This window comes from Lissotriton vulgaris, chromosome 1_1 (genome assembly GCF_964263255.1).
Source record: "Lissotriton vulgaris chromosome 1_1, aLisVul1.2, whole genome shotgun sequence".
NCBI classification, from domain to species: Eukaryota; Metazoa; Chordata; class Amphibia; order Caudata; family Salamandridae; genus Lissotriton; species Lissotriton vulgaris.
The window spans coordinates 1,602,529,031-1,602,547,893 of NC_141685.1; the positions used below are offsets into that span (position 1 = coordinate 1,602,529,031).

The window sequence follows — 18,863 nt, forward strand, 5'->3', positions numbered from 1 at the left end:
ACAACCATGAGTCATTTTGCAAATACAAAAGCAATAACTACTTTCTTATTCTATCAAAACTTGGAAAAAAGAATTGATTCTTAAGCACTTACGTGTCTGCCAACACAAAACATACAAAAGTGCTTCACGCAGAATAATTCCTAAATGCACAGACGCATGATTCTAGACAAAAAATATTAGACCTTGTATTTTACCAAAACCCATTAATCTAGAAACGGTAAAGTGACTGCACACATTCCATATATAGAACTAGTACATTTCAGTGCACAACCCGGGCTCATTTTGCAAATACATAAGCAATTTGCTACATTATTTGTGCCAACATTGCATCAAAAAAGTGACGCAATGGCAGAACAAAGACTCGCGAGAGGCTTGTAAATCTGCCCCAGAGAGTTTGCAGCGGTGTATGTATACTGACTGGAAAATTGTAGATTTGAAACACAAGCCTAATTCTAAACAAGCTATTTTCAACAACAAGGGGACCCCCAATAAGTATCAGCGAGGGACCTCGGGGAGCTTAATCATATAAACACAACAATGGTCCCTGGCAAGGAGACAAAATAAATGAAAATAAATATAGACTCAGTCAGTTCTATATTAGCGAAGACATGCCCAGCCGGGCAGAGGTCTTCAACATTTATAGTTAAGTAATTGTTTACAAAACACAATAACACCTTCAACAATTCACGTGTGTAGGACACAAGCCTGTGCCCAACCACAACAGTACACAGACAAGAACATACACAAAAGGGCTTGTAAGGCAAAATCAACTGACTCTGTAAGATTCCAAATGATCGACAGAGAATTACTCATAGGTACCATTACATAGTTCTGTATAGAAATCTCACAAGTATATGGTACACAGTAGGTCCTTGGTTCCAGGAAATCAAGTCGTGCCGACTGACCCGGCAATCCTGGTTCCAGGACCCTAGCGCGATACGGCGCTACCGGTATTATCCGGTCTTCAAGGTACACGCGGGAGCAGGATAATTATCCTCCGCCGCGCCTGGACCCGCGTTTTAATCTCATGACAAACCGAAAGTTCGGACCAATTGCCAAATCGTTCTGGATTAAACAATTGCCTGCGCGCTCTCATGTGAGCTCTCTTACCATATGCCCTTTGAGGCTAATAACTAAAAAAGGCAACCACTGCTTTGTCCTGATGATGGACCCCATCATTTAGTAAAAGGGGTCCGAAACGTCGTCGACCTACTGTGTACCATATACTTGTGAGATTTCTATACAGAACTATGTAATGGTACCTATGAGTAATTCTCTGTCGATCATTTGGAATCTTACAGAGTCTGTTGATTTTGCCTTACAAGCCCTTTTGTGTATGTTCTTGTCTGTGTACTGTTGTGGTTGGGCACAGGCTTGTGTCCTACACACGTGAATTGTTGAAGGTGTTATTGTGTTTTGTAAACAATTACTTAACTATAAATGTTGAAGACCTCTGCCCGGCTGGGCATGTCTTCGCTAATATAGAACTGACTGAGTCTATATTTATTTTCATTTATTTTGTCTCCTTGCCAGGGACCATTGTTGTGTTTATATAATTCTAAACAAGCAGCACTATTAACTACTCTATAACTGAAAAAGTGACTGCACACAATCTACATTTTTTAGTACTGCTCAAAGCTGAGTAACCAAACACATTAACTTACCAAATGCTTTTGTCACAATGGTTATCAAAATGCAGACAAACTCTGAATGTGATTCTACACACTTTAGAAGGATTAACACATTACTCTTACTAAAAACAAAGTGCACCACGTACATTCTCTTACAAGTCATCAACTCGCCTTTCAAATTGATTTGTAGATTAAAAAGAATGGCAGTCACACAGCAGATATTCTTATACAGAATCTCCCTACTTCAGTGTTCTTAGCAAAACCAGAAAATGGCACTTTCCCTTTCAATCTACACATATATATATATATATATATATATATATATATATATACATTAATAGCAAATCAAATTGCTTCCCACATTAATTTAAAACCAAACACATTTCTATTGGTTGAACATTTGAACCCTTTCCAACTGACATAACTTTAAACCCTACCCCAATTTGTTTTGTGCTGTTACCATACTAACAGATCATACAAAATTCAACTGACCACAGAGGTCAAATGTTCAGCACACTGTAAAACACTCCTCAACAAGTTTAGACTCTGCATAGGCATTTACTTATAAGCACCAATAAAGAGAGAGGCTCTTGGTAGAACCAACCAACATCTATACACATAAGATTGATAGGTATCTGAAATATATTTCTTTTTTTGTTCTTGCTAAGGTACAAGTAAGAGAGACATGCCAAATAGTGTGTGTGCTTGCCCCGCAATGGAGGGAGGCGAGCTGTGTAGGCTTAATTAAGCCCAGGGCATCGAAGTGCGAAATAAGCCTACAGCAGTATATCCATGTTTGGAGATTTGGTGGGCAGGGCAAAGTAACTTGAGCTTGCAGAGGTCAAATTAACAAAGGGAGGAAAGGAGAGCTTGAGCCCGGGACGGGTTTGAACAAATGCTGAGTGGACACTGCTACAAGGCTCCCTACGCAGGAGCCTAAAAAGTGCTTGTGTAATAAGTGAATGTGCTTAAACAAAGATGTACAACAAAAGCTAATGAATTCCAACTGTTTCAGCCTTCTAAATATGGTATAAGGAGAACTTTTATTTAAAAACACTGCAGTGCCTATGAAGAAAGCTGCAATGCATTTTGGAGAACGTTTATTTAACAAGCTCTCGGCATTGCTGGGGCGGAGGAGCGCATTCCTTTGAAGTCTGGGGCGGTGGAGCGGATTCCTTTTACGTCTGATGCTGAGGCTCAGACAAATGGTGTGCGATGTGCAGGCGCCTGGCTCACATGCACTGTACCTAATCCGCAGTTTGAGTAGACTTTTGAAAGCCTTACTATAATCTCTGAAAACACGCATTGCTAAAGCAATGCTGTAGGCGAGACCTAAAAATGGGGGTGACTAAGTTAAAAAGGGGCACTTTCCTACAGTTCAACTCAATACATCATTTATTTATATAGAATACGTAGCTCCAAGATTTGTACAAAAAAATAGACCTTGATTGTGTTTTTTTTTTTTCTTTTCTTCCAGATCCTGAGATTATACTGAAATTTGAGAAGAGGGAGCCTTTGAAGGGAAGGCAAAAAGCTCAAGTAAACCTCAAGCATATTAGAGTTGAACAGAATCAGGTATTTTAAATGTCATAGCTTTTAAAATGCCCAGTGAAATTCTGTAGAGGCTGTGGAAGGCCCCCTGTATATTCTCTGCAATATATTGGTAAAGTGTTAAAACTGAGGGTTTTAAACCGGTTAGTTGGGAAAAGTGACCCTTTGAGACATAAATATGTGTGTTTATCTGTGTGTATATTTATAAATATCCTTCTGGCGGTCGCCAGTAGGTAGTTCTAGTTAGTTCATTGAACGCGTTTGCAGAGTGGTGTAAAAAGGGGGCGTGCCCTCTGACCACCTCTGCAATCCAGCTGTGTGGCGCTTACTGGAGGTACCTGATGGGCTAGTTGGCCCCCAGGGACCCTCAGTATTCAAAGGGACTTAATCTCCCTATTTAGAACATGCCAGGGGGCGGGTTTGAAGAGCGGTGGCGAAAGGGGGCGAGGCCTGTGTCCACCTCTTTCTAATTCCACTGTGTGGGGCTTACTGGAGATAAGCGTTAGGCTAGTTGGCCCCTAAAGGGCCCCCAGCAGCGAAGCAGACTTTAATCCCCATCCAAGAGTGCGACAGGGAGCAGGTTAGCAGAGTAGTGGGCAAAGGGGGCGTGGCCTGTTATGAGAACTTAAAATCGTGCTGTGTGGTACTTACTGGAGGTAATAGGAGGGGTTGTTGGCCCCCAAAGATGTCCGGGGGGGGGGGCAATTACCCCTCTTGTTAGTTCCAGTAAGTCCCACACAGTAGGATTGATGTCGTCTTCGGAGGACATGCTCCTTTTTGCCACCACTCTGGAAATGCGCCTCCTGGCAGACTACAGGATGGGGAGATTAAGTCCTCTTTACTCCTGAGGGACTTTGGGGGCCAAGAACCCCTTCTGGTACCTCCTGTAAATGCTACGCAGCGGAATTCTTGAGCGCTGATCAGAGGCCCAGCACCCTTTCTTCACCTCTCTGCAAACGCGACTACTAGTTAAAGAAGTGTTTGCAATGTAATAGGTTTCGCATTTGTGAGAGTTAGAGCTATTGGCATTGTAAATTAAAAAGTTTTTTACTAATGTTTTGTGGGTGGGATGTACGTTGTGCGTAGTGGAATTATGTGGTATCTTGTGCAGTGAAATTGTGTCGATAGAAAATATGGTATTTAGTGTATGGGAATTATGTAGAGTGGGATTATGTGTTATGGAGAGTAATTATGTGGTATTGTAGTCTGTGTTGTGGAGTGGTAACCTCCGGTTTAGTCTTCCTAGTTTCCATTGAAGCTCAACTATAAACTCAGTGAGACAAAAAAGAGAATCACTGAGGAGCACTTGTGGACCTAGTCAGAGGTATGTGCAGGACCACTTGAATCATGCGACGGTTTGGCTGTACAGAGTTTAGCACAATTATACATTTTCCGCATCAGCCACATAATCCATTGGCTGCTCCTTAATCTGCAGATTAGAACAAAAAAGCCTGGTTTCTAGCTCAAACGTTACAAAAAATGTAGTGACCAGTGTTACAGCGTGTTAGAAGGCCCTTTGCAAACCTAGAATGGTCACCTGTTACTTATTGCTAAACGTGGGTGTTAAATTGGTACTAATGGTGTGCAAGCCGCTCTTGCTGCTTTCAGTGCCTCTTGCATCTTTCTGCATGTCTGCCTCTTTCTGCACCTCATTTGCTTCCTTCTGTATCCTTATTGCCTCATTCTACATTCTTCTTCCCTCTTTCTGCACCTCTTACCTTTTTCTGTATCCCTCTCACGTCTTTCTGCACCTTTTTAGGGCTCGTGATTGCATTGCGAGAGCCCTTTTTGAATGGTGTTTTCAAAGCCGACCACAAGCTCGTGTGATCGGCTTCAGTCTGGCATTGGCTTTCACATTTATTTATTTTTTACCAATAAAGCCACGCGATTGGGCAAAGGCGGGCGCTAGTCCCGCTCTTGCTACGCCCATTCCCGACAGTGGCTAGCACGCGAAGCAGCACGCATTCACCTTGCTGTCGCTCTTTCCCACCCCCGCTCCTCTGTGGTGCGCGTACACCACTAGTTGACCATAGCGATCTCGACTCTTTCAGTCCTGCTTGTTTTTTTTTACTTTTAGTATAATCGCGGCACTCACGCTTTACTTTTGATGTTAAAAGTAAAGCGCAGGTGCCGTGATTATACCTAAAAAGAAACCGTTCACCTCCTGACACGGCGCTACTGCTGACATCAAACGTGGGGGTTAATAACAGAGCATCTGGGAGCCATTTTACAGGGGCAGCCTGCAATTCCTGGCACTCGCATGGGTATGAAGTCGGAAGGAGCCACAAGGAAAGGCTATAACCATCTTCAGAGGAATGCTCTTAGAAACATCGGGTTTTTCTTAATTCCTCAGGCTAAACATCCCGAAAGTCCCGGCGGTGCTGCTAGGTAGTACACAGACATTGGGGTTGTAGCAGGCCCCCATCTAGGAATCACTGTGTATTTATGTGCGGCTGGTGATCCCCCAACCCCAATCACACATCTGCACATAATCGAGAACAAAGATAATTCGCCTGAAAACCCAGAGTGGGTCGGATAAATTCCCGATGAGGGTAGATTCACAAAAATTGTTCACACTAAACGCTACTTGCATTGCTAAAGCCCATTGTTCTGGCTTTCATGTGCCAACATATGTAAGCACATGTATTCACAAATGTAGTGTACATTTGTTGCATGCCAAAGTACTGATTATCTAATTAAAGCCGACCCTACTGGCGTAACTACCGCTAGGAAAATGCTAAAAAGATTGCTCTCTGTATAGAATGTATACAGGAGATAAAGAATTGAGTATTTCAAATAGCATGATGATTGAGTGTACTTTTCAGATCGAAAATAGTCCCTCTTTTAGTCCCATAGACGCTCTTTCAAGGAGATGAAAATAAACATTAAACAGCCATTAGCATGAAGTGAAGCCAAATCCCACTCTGTGTATGTTAAAGAATATTTAGAATATTGTAACTTGCCTCTTTATGGTCCCAAACCTAAAACTTTGCTAATCGCAGACTTTTGTAACCTCAAAGTCTTAGTACATAATGCTCCTAATTCTTTCTGACCTGAAACATACTCATTAACAAGCATTTGCAATGCAATAGATCTCGCATTTACGCGAGTTTGAGCTATTGACATTGCAAATAATGCCTTCTCTCTGCACATCTCGCACCTTCTCTCTGCACCCTTGCTTTAGAGGTAGTTTTAATGCCCCTGCCCTATTATGTACATGGGCTTTACAGGGGAGGTCATGCCAATCACAGGGGTACCCCAACTCAATACACCATAGTGTATATAGGTGTGCTCATTGTATTCTAAGTATCTTTCAGCATAGCATGGCTCCGAGCCTGGTTAGTTAGTTAGTCAGTTGGTTATCTCCAGTACCAAACCGTAAAAAATTGGAGTGTGCCCAGGGCACAGGATGACTTTGCAACAAGGCCTCTTTCTGCACCTCTGTTGGTTCTTTCTGCATATCTCTTGCTCCTTTCTGTGCCTTTCTTCCTCTTTCTTCACGGCCTACCTCTGTAGGCACATTTAGAAATAATCATTTGAAAAACCTTAGAAATTAACTGGAAAAAAACAGGTGTTCGAGGCATGAGGGCTGCTGAATTCATATCTGTGCATAGATCGCCGCCTAGTGTTGGGTCCGGATGATTGCACATTGTTGTCCTGGAAGAGTCTTCGAAGTATCACGAGATAGGTGGCTCCTCCCCTGGACTACAGTGCGCAAGGGCATCCTCTCCATCCCCAGATTGTTTTTTTCCGCCATTGGGTTCGGATGTCTAATCTCTTACTCCAGTTACTTAACTTGTACTCTTTCTGTTCCTAAGGCCAAAAGGCCTTCTTAGCGTCGGTATTGTATCGTTCGGTGCCTGGCCCTTTCGGTTTTTCGATCGGCGTCGAAAAAAGATTCTCTCGACGACTCAGGCCCAGACTACATCGACGATGGAACGGACCCCGTTTAAGCGGTGTCCTGTGTGTAATTCAAAATATTCGAACTTAGATGTGCACCCAGTGTGCAACACCTGTTTGTCCCCCGACCACGACGAGTCAAAATGTTTCGCCTGCTCGAGGTTCTGATCAAAAAAGACTATTAAACTTCCACGTGCGGCGAGGCAGTCGGCCCAACAGTTGGCTCCAGCACATGCAAACATCTTCGATGCCGGGGACGAGGAACTCTTCCAAGATGAGGATGAGGCGGAAGATGACGTTCCCGAAGAAATGTCGGAACCGGCGTCGGAGCAAGACTCCAATTTCGGAGTGGACGAGCCAGACTAGGAGTTCGGCCACGACCAGGATGTCGTCGAGGTAGGGGACGACTGTCAGGCCCTTGCGGCCGTTGATGACGACTCCGGTGGTGAACCGAGTCCGCCCGCAGTTCTAGGGCCTATCATTGACATTCAGCCCGCTCCGGCTCCGGTCGAGGCATCGCCGAAAGGCCTTAGCCAAGATCCATCCTTTCGGTCTACAGCCCTGCGACATAGCCAGGCTAAGACCCTTTCAAAGGAGCCATCGGTCGATTCCGTGAAATCGAAACCGAAACAGACGGAGACTAAATCGGAACTACTCAAAATGGTGGTCGGTTCGACGTCGACGCCCGCCTCGAAGGTTGTCATCAATCCTTCGACGCCGAAGATGCCCGTCGACGCCAAGACTGGGACTCCGAAGCAGGGGTCTGCCACCAAGACCGTCGCCTCGAAGGCCTCGGCGCCGGTGCCTGCGTCCACTAGCCAGCATAGCGAGCAGGGCAAGGGACTTCCGTTCGGGAAAGGTCTCCAGCCACCCCTCTCGGGACTCAAGGCTGGGCTGGCGAAGAGGGTCGAAGCCACGGCCAAGGACGCCCCGAAATTATCGTCGACGCCCAAAGACTGAGGCGCACCGCGCAAAGAGGTCGATTCGACGCGCTCAAGCGAGCGGCCTACTCAGGCGTTGAAGAAACACGAAGCCGGCGCTTCCGGTTCGAAGCAGGCTGAATCGACGCCACTTAAGTTTGGCCTTCCGCCCACTGCCCGTCCAAAGACTCAAGAGGCCTCCAAGGTGGCGAAGGTGTCCTCACATGCACAGGTCGTCTATCATGAGCCTTCTTACGACAACCAAACGAAACTGTTTATTGACTCGGAGTCGGGCAGGCTTACCGTCCACAAGCGGAAAATCACGCCTGAACATCCTTTGGAGGGTTACAAAATTCCCCTCAAAAAGAAGATGGGCTCCCGCACCTTTCCGGTTCTTGTTGAACCTCCTTCAGGACTACACGCACCATACTGTTCATTCTCCAACACAAAGTGAGGAAGACTTAACTGCGGACTATAGCCAGATGGGCTTCTCTTACAATACTGACACTGATCAGGATGTCTCAAATCAATGGTCAGGGGCAGCGGATCAAGGCGATGACCCTGATGACCCCCATACCGCCCCAGACTCTCAGTCCTACAATGTCAAACAATCTCCAACTGAGGACACTGCAGCGTTCAATGCATTGAAAGAGCGCGCAGCCCTCAATCATGACGTCGAAATGCATGCTGAGCCAGTGGATGAAGTCTTCTTATTCGACACCTTCTCCACATCTGAACGCTCCACCAAGACTCTGCCCATGCTTAAGGGGGTCCTCAAACATGCCACAGCCATTTTCAAGGAGCCAACAAAAGCCAGGGTTATCAATCCACGGATCGACAAGAAATACAGGCCTGCTCCAGTGGACCCCACCTACATCAAAGGACAGCTCCCCTTGGACTCCCTTGTGGTGGCTAACACGCGCAAAAGGGCTAACTCTCAATCAACGGGAGACGCTCCCCCTCCGGACAAAGAGTCCAAAATCTTTGAGGCGTCTGGGAAGCGGGTGGCAGCGCAGGCCGCTAACACTTGGAGAATAGCCAATACACAGGCCCTGTTGGCTAGGTACGACAGGGCGCACTACGACACCCTAGAACAATTAATGCAGCACATGCCTGATATGTACAGAGAGGCTGCGGAAATGGTTATACAGAGGGTAAACTGATCTCCAATGCGTCCATCAAGTGCGCACTGGACGCAGCGGACACTGCAGCAAGGGCAATCAATACTAGCGTGATGCTGCGACGCCACGCATGGCTGCGCATCTCTGGGTTTAAACCCGAGATCCAGCCTACTCTTCTCAATCAGCCGGTTAATCCAGACTTACTGTTTGGACCCGATGTTACAACACTCGAAAAAATGAAAAAAGACAGACGGCAAAGTCCATGGGGGCTCTCCAGTCACAGCAGTTTCGGAGCGGTTCCTTTCGTCGCTCCGGTAACAGGGGAGCAACAAGAGGACAAGCTCTACAGCACTCCCAGTACGCCAAGGGCAACACGCAGTCTGCATACACTAAAAACACCAGAGGTGGATACCGTGGGAACAGCGCCAAAGGGAGAGGCCGCGGCAATAACCACGCCAGGTCCTCCACTCCCAACAAACAGTGACTTCTTGTCACTGCCCCCCGACCATCTAACACCTGTCGAGGGGAGACTTCAGCAGTTCCTGCCACTCTGGGAAAACATCACAACAGACAGGTGGGTGAGACAACTTATCCATTACGGCTATTGTCTAGAACTGACCTCCCCCAACCCCCCGCCCCCCCCCCCCCCCCAACATACCCCCAAGAAACCGTCCTATGTCCGCAGAGCACTCGCACTTATTGCAGCAAGAAGTTCTCTCCATGCTACAAAAAGGAGCCATAGAACTGGTGCCTGCCGAAGAAAGGGGTGCAGGGGTGTACTCCCTGTACTTCTTGATTCCAAAAAAAGGACGGGTCCCTAAAGCCCATTCTAGACCTCAGACCTCTCAACCAATACATCATCTCGGAGCACTTTCACATGCTAACTTTACAACAAGTCCTGCTGCTGCTCCGTCATGGCGACCACCCTGGACCTCAAGGATGCGTATTTCAACATTCCCATTCACCCGAGTCACAAAATGTGTATCAGGTTTACAGTCAACGATCAGCATTACCAATTCAAAGTCCTGCCATTCGGGGTCACTACCGCTCCCAGGGTTTTCACCAAGTGCTTGGCAACTGTGGCAGCGCACTTGCGCAGGGAAGGTATTTACGTGTATCCCTACCTGGACGACTGGCTCGTCCAGGCAAAGTCTGCCATACAGTGCGGCCACGAACTGTCGCGGACCATTCACCTCCTTCACAGTCTAGGGTTCTCTCTCAACTACGCAAAGTCTCACCTGCAGCCAGCCCATGAGCAACAGTACCTGGGGGCGTCAAACACCCAGTCGGCCACGGCGCAGCCAGGGTCAACAGCATGCAAGCGCTCATCCAGAGGTTCTGACCTCAGCAATCCCTCCCAGCACAGGTTTTCATGCAACTGATCGGCATGATGGCATCCTGCATATTCATAGTCCCGCACGCGAGGCTGCACATGCGACCCCTCCAAGAATGCTTAGCCCGTCAGTGGAACCAGGCTCATGGACATCTAAAGGACCTAGTGTTGGTGACCGGTCGTGCTTACAACTCTCTGCATTGGTGGAACCCACAAAACCTTTGCAGGGGACGACCGTTCCAGGAGCCTGTCACACAAATAGTGCTAACGACGGACGCATCTCTCCAGGGTTGGGGGGCGCATGTCCTCAACTACACGGTGCAGGGGCTATGGACTGCACAACAGCAGAGGATGCATATCAATGTGTTGGAACTCATGGCGATCTTCATGGCACAACAGCAGAGGATGCATATCAATGTGTTGGAACTCATGGCGATCTTCATGGCACTGAGAGCGTTCAAGTTGCACCTGTGCAACAAGGTCGTGTTAGTCCGGTCGGACAACATGACCGCCATGTATTACATCCAGAAGCAGGGGGGCACGCACTCCCCGCAGCTGTCTCACCTAGCCCAGAGCATATGGAAGTGGGCCATTCAGAGGAACATCTTCCTCATGGCGGAGCATCTCCCAGGTGTCGACAACCAGATGGCGGACCTGCTCAGCAGGCACAGTCATCAGATGCACGAGTGGGAGATCCACCCGTCGGTTCTCCATCCGTACTTCCAGCAGTGGGGTCATCCAGACGCCGCCAGGTTCCTACACCCGCAGTCTCAGGGCAATGCGATATGTATGAACTGGTCAGGCAGATTTGCGTACGCTTTTCCGCCAGCCCCCCTCATACCTCTGGTGGCGCGCAAACTGCGACAGCACTCCATGACACTCATCCTGGTTGCTCAAACGTGGGCACGGCAAGCTTGGTACACCACATTCCTGGAACTTTCAGTGGTGCCTCACCAGCGGCTGCACCTCACCCCCAGCCTCCTCACGCAGAGCCATGGCGACATTCAGCACCCAGATCCACAACAGCTGAACCTTGCGATTTGGCTCCTGAGGTCATAGTTTGGATACCTGAACTTGCCTCCTGAGTGTATGGACATCATCAAGGAGGCAAGGCGACCAACTACCAGGGCCTGCTATGCGGCCAAATGGAAGCGGTTTGTTATTTACTGCTCCAACAATAACGTTAACCCGTTGGACGCATCTACGCAAAACATCATGTTACTTGTTGCATCTGTACTGATGCAACCTGGCGTACAGTTCCATCAGGATCCATCTGGCGGCCATAGCCGCTTACCTTCAAAACAGGCAACACCTTTCCGTTTTTAGGGTGCCGGCCATTAAAGCCTTTTTGGAAGGCCTTAAAATAGTGATCCCTCCCAGACACCCCCCTTCACTTAAATATCGTTCTCACCAGACTCATGGGGCCACCCTTTGAGCCACTCCATTCCTGTGACATACAGTTCCTCACCTGGAAGGTGGCCTTCCTGATAGCTATTACATCCCTGTGGAGGGTCAGTGAGCTGCAAGCCCTCACAATTCAGGAACCCTACCTGCAAATCCATGTGAATAGAGTGGTGCTTTGCACCAACCCTAAATTCATGCCAAAAGTGGTTTCGCAGTTCCACATCAATCAAAATATAGAACTGCCCGTTTTCTTTCCTAACCCAGATTCGGTGGCAGACAGAGCACTGCACACCTTAGATGTCAAAAGAGCTCTCCTGTATTACATCGACAGGACAAAAGACTTTCGAAAGACTAAACAGCTATTTGTTGCATTCTCTCCGCAACATAAAGGCAACCCTATCTCCAAATCGGGTATAGCCAGGTGGACTGTTAAATGTATCCAGATCTGTTATCAGAAAGCTAAACGCACACTAACAGTTCCCCCTAGGGCGCATTCCACACGCAAATTGGGGGCCTCCATGGCTTTCCTGGGTAATATTCCTCTAGAGGACATGTAGAGCAGCCACATGGACCACTATACATACATTTACCAAACACTACTGCGTAGATGTACACTCCAAACAGCAAGCTGCTGTAGGTCAGGCTGTTCTCAGGACTCTCTTTCAGACTGCTGCAGCTGGCACGGGCACCCGCAAGTAAGGAGGAAACTGCTATTTATTCTATGCACAGATATGAATTCAGCAGCCCTCATGCCTCGAACTGAATATGCTACTTACCAGTATGCATCTGTTCATGGCATTAAGGGCTGCTGACATTCATATCGCCCGCCCTCCTCCCCGGTGCCTGTCGCAGCTGCAGCTCTCAGAAGCATTTTCAGGCATGGTCATCACTTTCAGTATTACACTCCATCTCTGCCACAATGGCAAAAAACAATCTGGGGATGGAGAGGATGCCCATGCGCAATGTAGTCCAGGGGAGGAGCCACCTATCTCGTGATACTTCGAAGACTCTTCCAGGACAACAATGTGCAATAATCCGGACCCAACACTAGGCGGCGATCTATGCACAGATATGAATTCAGCAGCCCTCAATGCCAAGAACAGATGTATACTGGTAAGTAGCATATTCCTTCAGGGACGTTATAGTTAGAAATTATCATTTAAAAAAGCTTTGCAATTCACTGAAAAAACCATGGGTTTCAGGGACGTTATAGTTAGTTGCACATTTCACTCGTACAAAACCAGAGAAATACAGCGGTTCTAGTTAGTTGTGCTGACTATTACGCGCGCCTCCGCAATGATTTGCTGATGACGTCGCATTACATCATTCATGATATGGTCAGTGACCACACTGAGGACCTCTCAAATGACATCATCCACTTGATAATCTGATGCACCTCCTCACACCCTAATTTAACCTTTGATGCATCCACTTTAAAATACAGACTACCATTTTCGAAACCATAGGCACACCAGTACCAGTTACTACATACCCACTCACTGATTCCTAGGTCTACACAATGTCCACTCATTCACCCATACAGTCATTCATACATCCAACTTATCAGTACAGCACTATCATTTGCACTCATACACCTATACAGATACTCGCACATCGCAACTCATCCATAGTTACACACCTAGTCAATCATGCAAAGAATCATTGACCTTCCCATTTACTAACCTATAGACCCCACCTCACTTATTCATACAGATACTAACACATACTTACTCTTTTACATTCACAGATAAAAAAATCACTCCTATCCATACAGCCGCTCTCGCAATCACTCTCACATATAGTGATTTATATACTCACAACACTCACATATACTGCCTTTCACATGTGTAGTTACTCACACATGTACCACTGAGACATCCATTCACACACCAACACAACATTACACACACATTCACCCACCCATACAGCCCTTCACAGATCAATAACCCATATAGACACTCATGGAGCTACTCCCCAACTCATGCAGCCGCTTACACACCAACCAACCAACTGACAGACATTTACAGTTTACTCACTAACCCTTGCATTCAGTAAGACACTTTAAATCACTCACACAGTCAGTCAGACACCCACTAAATAATTCATTCAGACACTCCTATACCCACTCATACATTTTATTTTTCCACTGCATGTCACTGACTTCTCAAAGGACATCACTGATGACATCCAGTGACTATTTTTCTGTAAAGTTTAAATATATATATATATATATATATATATATATATATATATATATATATATATATATATCCTATTTAATCTTTAGTCACTGGATGATGTCATCAGTGATGTCACTGACATGCAGTGAATATATATAAATTGTGTGTGTGTATATATGTATGTATGTATATATATATATATATATATTTCGTTTTTGTTTGAATTTTGATTTTTTAAGTGCAATACAACGTAGATATAGTTGTAATCGAAGTACAGAACACAAACTGTGAGAGAGATGCATAAAATAGGCATCAGCCAATCCACAATGGTGAGGCTGTATCAGACCGAACATGACAATCAGTGTAGCAGCATAGACGGATCAGCGCAACCAGATAATAGGCATGGATTAGATTAATTGCTGACTGTCCATCTCAATAGGCTCATCAGTCCCAATAGTGAGGTAAGCATCCTCCGGCTAGGAGTCTGTAGGCTGCTGTACTAAGTACATTGTGAAGGGCTGCACATTATCCCTAGGTCTTGAGGGAGGAGGTATCATCTTCATAGAAAATTCTGGTTGCTCATTACAATATGTCAAGTCGGCAGTTTATTGCTTACATTTTGGAGCCTGTTCCCTACCTCATTTGTAGGCCACCAGTCATTAAGCCGACGGGAGGCCTAGTGCTACAAGCTTCCTGTAAGGTGCTGAGACATCTTTTACATACCCTATCAAGCGCATCACAACAAGTAGAAGAATCCAATGCCCATTTCCTCACTTCACCAGCACTGGTTGTTCTCGCTCAGTCAATATTTGAATAACGTCCTAGGGGTATAGTAGGCATGCATTAGTAATTCATAATGTACATTACATAGTTTACTGCTAGCGGACAGCTATGTTTCCACATCTCGCCTGCGATTGGCTGACTTGGTTCCTCTTGCTTCCTCGGGGTGGGGAGATGGGCAACTGCTATAGTGTGTGGTAATCCAGTGTCTAGTACATTCGACAAAGAGGAATTTATCCAGTGTAGAAAATATGGGGAGGAGGTTCAAAAGGGAATCCTGGGATCTTGCTTCCATAGCTACTTTTGAGGCTGTGATAGATTAAGACAGTCAATGGGGGGGGGGTTTCATGCCCGTCCCCATAATCTCTGTTAATGTTGGAAAGATGCTTTGACTATAAGTCTTCCCAATGTCACAGCTCTCTTGCACATGGGATTGCCTTAATCTATCATGTGACTGGTAGTAGTGGGCGATGCTCTAGTGGCAGGAGGAGGAGGTGGAGGGGAGGGGAGGGGAGGGGGGTGTAAATAAAGGGCCTTTGTGCCAATCTCATTCTTTAGTCTGCCCCATGCTGTAAGGGTGCACTCCACTGTGGTGTATTGCCTGTAGTTAGAGGAGAATAGAGGTCCAAGGAATGACCGCAGTGGAACAGGCAGTATCTAAACAGACTCCACTGCCAGATTGGATGATGGATGGTACCAGTGGAGAGCAATTTGGCCTGGACACATATATAGCAGAGTTTGAAGACTGCCTCTTCAAATCCCCACTTATGAAAAGGAAATGTTTCCCATTTTATATGGACCATCTGGGCCAGAGTTCAAAAATTCTGCGAGCAGCAGTATCCGTGAATTAATAAAAAGTAAGAGTTTTAGTAGTACCACCATCTTCACAAGCCCTATACCACCGCATAGAGACAGTGATCTCTATCATGGATATGTGCCATAATTCGTGCAATTCAGTTTCACCATCCAGATGTATCCAGGTTCCTAATTTAAGCTCTTCACACCACCAGTGCAGGGGAGGGGTGTGAATCTCAGGGTATTGGCTTTTAACTGGGAGAAAGCTTTCATTATTCCGTTAATCAACACACCTAAGTATGCGACAAGCCTTCTAAACTCATGTAGTATAACATTAAGGCAGATCACCAGGCTGCAGCGGGATCTCATCCACCTAGAGCGATACCAGGATATGTCTCCTAACCACTCCAATTATATGGCCACTTGCTGTGTTTGTCTTGCAGTAGCCTGATCATACCAAGAAGGGGAACGGCATACCCATCCTCTTGAGGATAGGCAATAAAAAGGTCCACTCCATAGTCTAATGCCGGAGCACCATCTAGTAATTTAACGGTCTCTTCCATCTCCGGGTCGAGAATGTGCAATATGGCAAAAAGGGTGTGCAAATTATGTGCTCTGTATCGCCCTCTAACACATCCGAACTGTCTACCCGAACTCAGGCATGAGCAACAAGAGTCTATTAGCCACCAATTTCGAAAACGTTTCACATCACAGTTAAGCAGTGACAGCGGCCAGTAAGAGTCTCATACAGAGGGGGGTTACCAAGCTTCAATTTGGGACCAAGTTGCCTAGTTTACCTCATGCTGCCAGAAATCAGCCTATCCCTTGCACCTTACAGGTGGGAAATAAGCCAATGGCCGACAAAAGATAGTGCAGTGTAAGGGGTTGCTCCAGGGAGAACCTTTGCTCCTCCAAGCTTACCCAGCGTACTGCTTCATAGTATTGCGCAGGAGGTTCCTCTGGGATCAGGTCATTGTAGTTGTAGAGCACTTTACCGTAATCTAAAAAAACATTTAGGATGCCATTTAGGTACTGAACAGCCATACCCTGTGTTATCTCAGTGATATAATTCACATTTCTCTGGCGCCTAACCATTGAGTCCTGAGCCCTCCCCTGAGTCTCCTTTCGCCATATTTTTTTGCCCTGTGCGTATATGCCCTTACATTGCATCCCTATTCAGCCGCATTGTGAAATTGAGTAATCATGGTTCTAATATGCTATAGACTGACACCTCGCCCACCTCCACCAGTTCACGTTCCAAAACCCTTTTTTTCACTTTGTAATCCAGATTACACAAGAAGTGGAGGGCTCCACTATGATTGGATATGCAATTTTCCCTGATGGTAACCTTAAAGGCTTCCACATTGTCAAACAAGTCCACCGTCCCTTCATTTTGTTTTTAAAGAAATCAGCTATTTTTCCCTACAATCCGACATTAAAAAGAAACAATCTAATATGGTCTTGGGGGCAAGCTTCCAAAAGGAGGAGTTATCCGATGGCTTAAACCTCAATAGCATTTAAGAGTTATCAGATGAGGTGCACTTGAGATGATCAGCACCAAGGTTCCATGTGGCAATCTCCCTGGTCTCCAGCCAGTTATCTATCCGTGACCAACCCCCATTTGCCCCACAGTAAAAGGTATCCTCCCTGCCTGCGGGGGTGATGGGGGTGGCTCTTCTGAGATCAATTAGGGTGTATTCTCTTATGGCGTTCCAGTGTACAGAGGCCAGACTGCGGTAGCTGGGGAGAGGGGGGAATATGTGATCCTTCTGTCTTTTCTTGCAAAACAGAATTTAAGTCTCCATCCCGGAGTATGCTTGCAAGTTTTTGGCCAGAATCGTTCCCCATTATCTCTCAAACACGGTTTCATTTACATTTGGCCCATAATGGTTACCAAATGTTGCCTTTGAAGAGCCTAGTTTTCTCCATGTGATGGCGACCGACCTTGATCTGTGAAGGAGCCCACTTCCCATTACGGGACTTCAAGCTTTATTAATATGGCCACCCCTCTAGCACATGTGTACTAGGATGAAAAAAGCAGGTGAGATACCTATTTCATGGCAAATCCACTTGATGCCAAATGCGTTTCCTTCAGTAACCCAAAATGCACCTGATGTCAGTCCTAGGTTGAAAGTACCGACCTCATTCTGGGAGGGTTATTCAATCCTCTCACATTCTAGGTCAGGATGTCCATTAGTCTGATAATCTCATATTTCTTCTATCTGATAGCTAAGTGGCTGTATGTGACTGGTGTGCGTTTGTGTACATTTAACGAGCTGCGTGTCCCCTGTCTTTTAAGTCCAACTTCCAAGCCTTAACTGTAGTAATGTCATCTCTCAAACCAGTCCACTCCCTTTGACTTCCCCTCCTGCCTTCTGAAGCCCAACTCCGCCAGGTCCTCACTCCTGCTCTGAATAAAACTACGAAGTCCAGTTAAACAACACTCAATATAAATCCAATTCCATGAACCATGTATAGGGGTCATTTCATAGGTTAGCACTAGGAGCCGAATAGTAAAGAACAGTAACCGTCCACTGATGCCAGGGGAAACTGTAGCAGTTAGCTAGGAGGCGACAGCCAGACACCTGGGGTTCATAAACTGTGTTTCATGGGGCTTCGCCCCCCGCCACCACAAGCAGTCTAGCCACTCCTCTGACTCCTGCATGTCTGTCTCATATCCAATAAAACAGTAGGCCTCACTCAGTCGTTCGTAGTATGAGGGTGTCGTCCTCTCCAGCTTCAGTGCAGGTCCCCTTCACGGCCAGCTTTGTCCCAGCATTGCCGATTTACCAGGCGGAGACTGCCAGCGATCCTCTCTTGTATATTTGGCAGCAACTCTGTAAACTCAATGACCTGTTGTAGTGTTTGAAATTCTTTGTTCACCTTGCTGGGAGATCCGCAGTCTTGCCAGATAAAGCATAGCATATTGTATATTTGTCTGTTGAAGCGGTTGCTCGACTGCAGTGAACTTTCATCTCTTCTTCTACAGCAATTATGAAACACATTGTATTTCCTTCAAGCACCAGTGTACACTTTTCTCTCTGGCTGTGTGAGGCTGTGTCTTGATCCCTGAAGTTAAGCAGGCGGGCTTTGATGGGACTCACCAGTGCGTCAGGGTAGCCAAAGATCTATGCATCCTCTGCACTACCAACATAGAGAAGGCACCCCCTCCAGATATGGCCACCAGCAGCTGTTTAACATATTCTTACATTTTGCCCATGTTTTGGGATTTGGGAATGTTTAGGATA

At 46.3% G+C, this 18,863-nt stretch overlaps 1 protein-coding gene across 6 annotated transcripts in view; it reads left to right on the forward strand.

Moving 5' to 3' along the window:
• Positions 1–18,863, forward strand: part of TMPO (thymopoietin) — an 87,964-nt gene that overhangs the window by 30,485 nt on the left and 38,616 nt on the right. For all 6 annotated transcript variants that reach the window (XM_086918216.1, XM_086918203.1, XM_086918198.1 and 3 more), the window contains exon 4: positions 3,109–3,206. In XM_086918216.1, the coding sequence (XP_086774342.1) occupies positions 3,109–3,206 (98 nt within the window). The remainder of the gene's footprint in view (positions 1–3,108; positions 3,207–18,863) is intronic.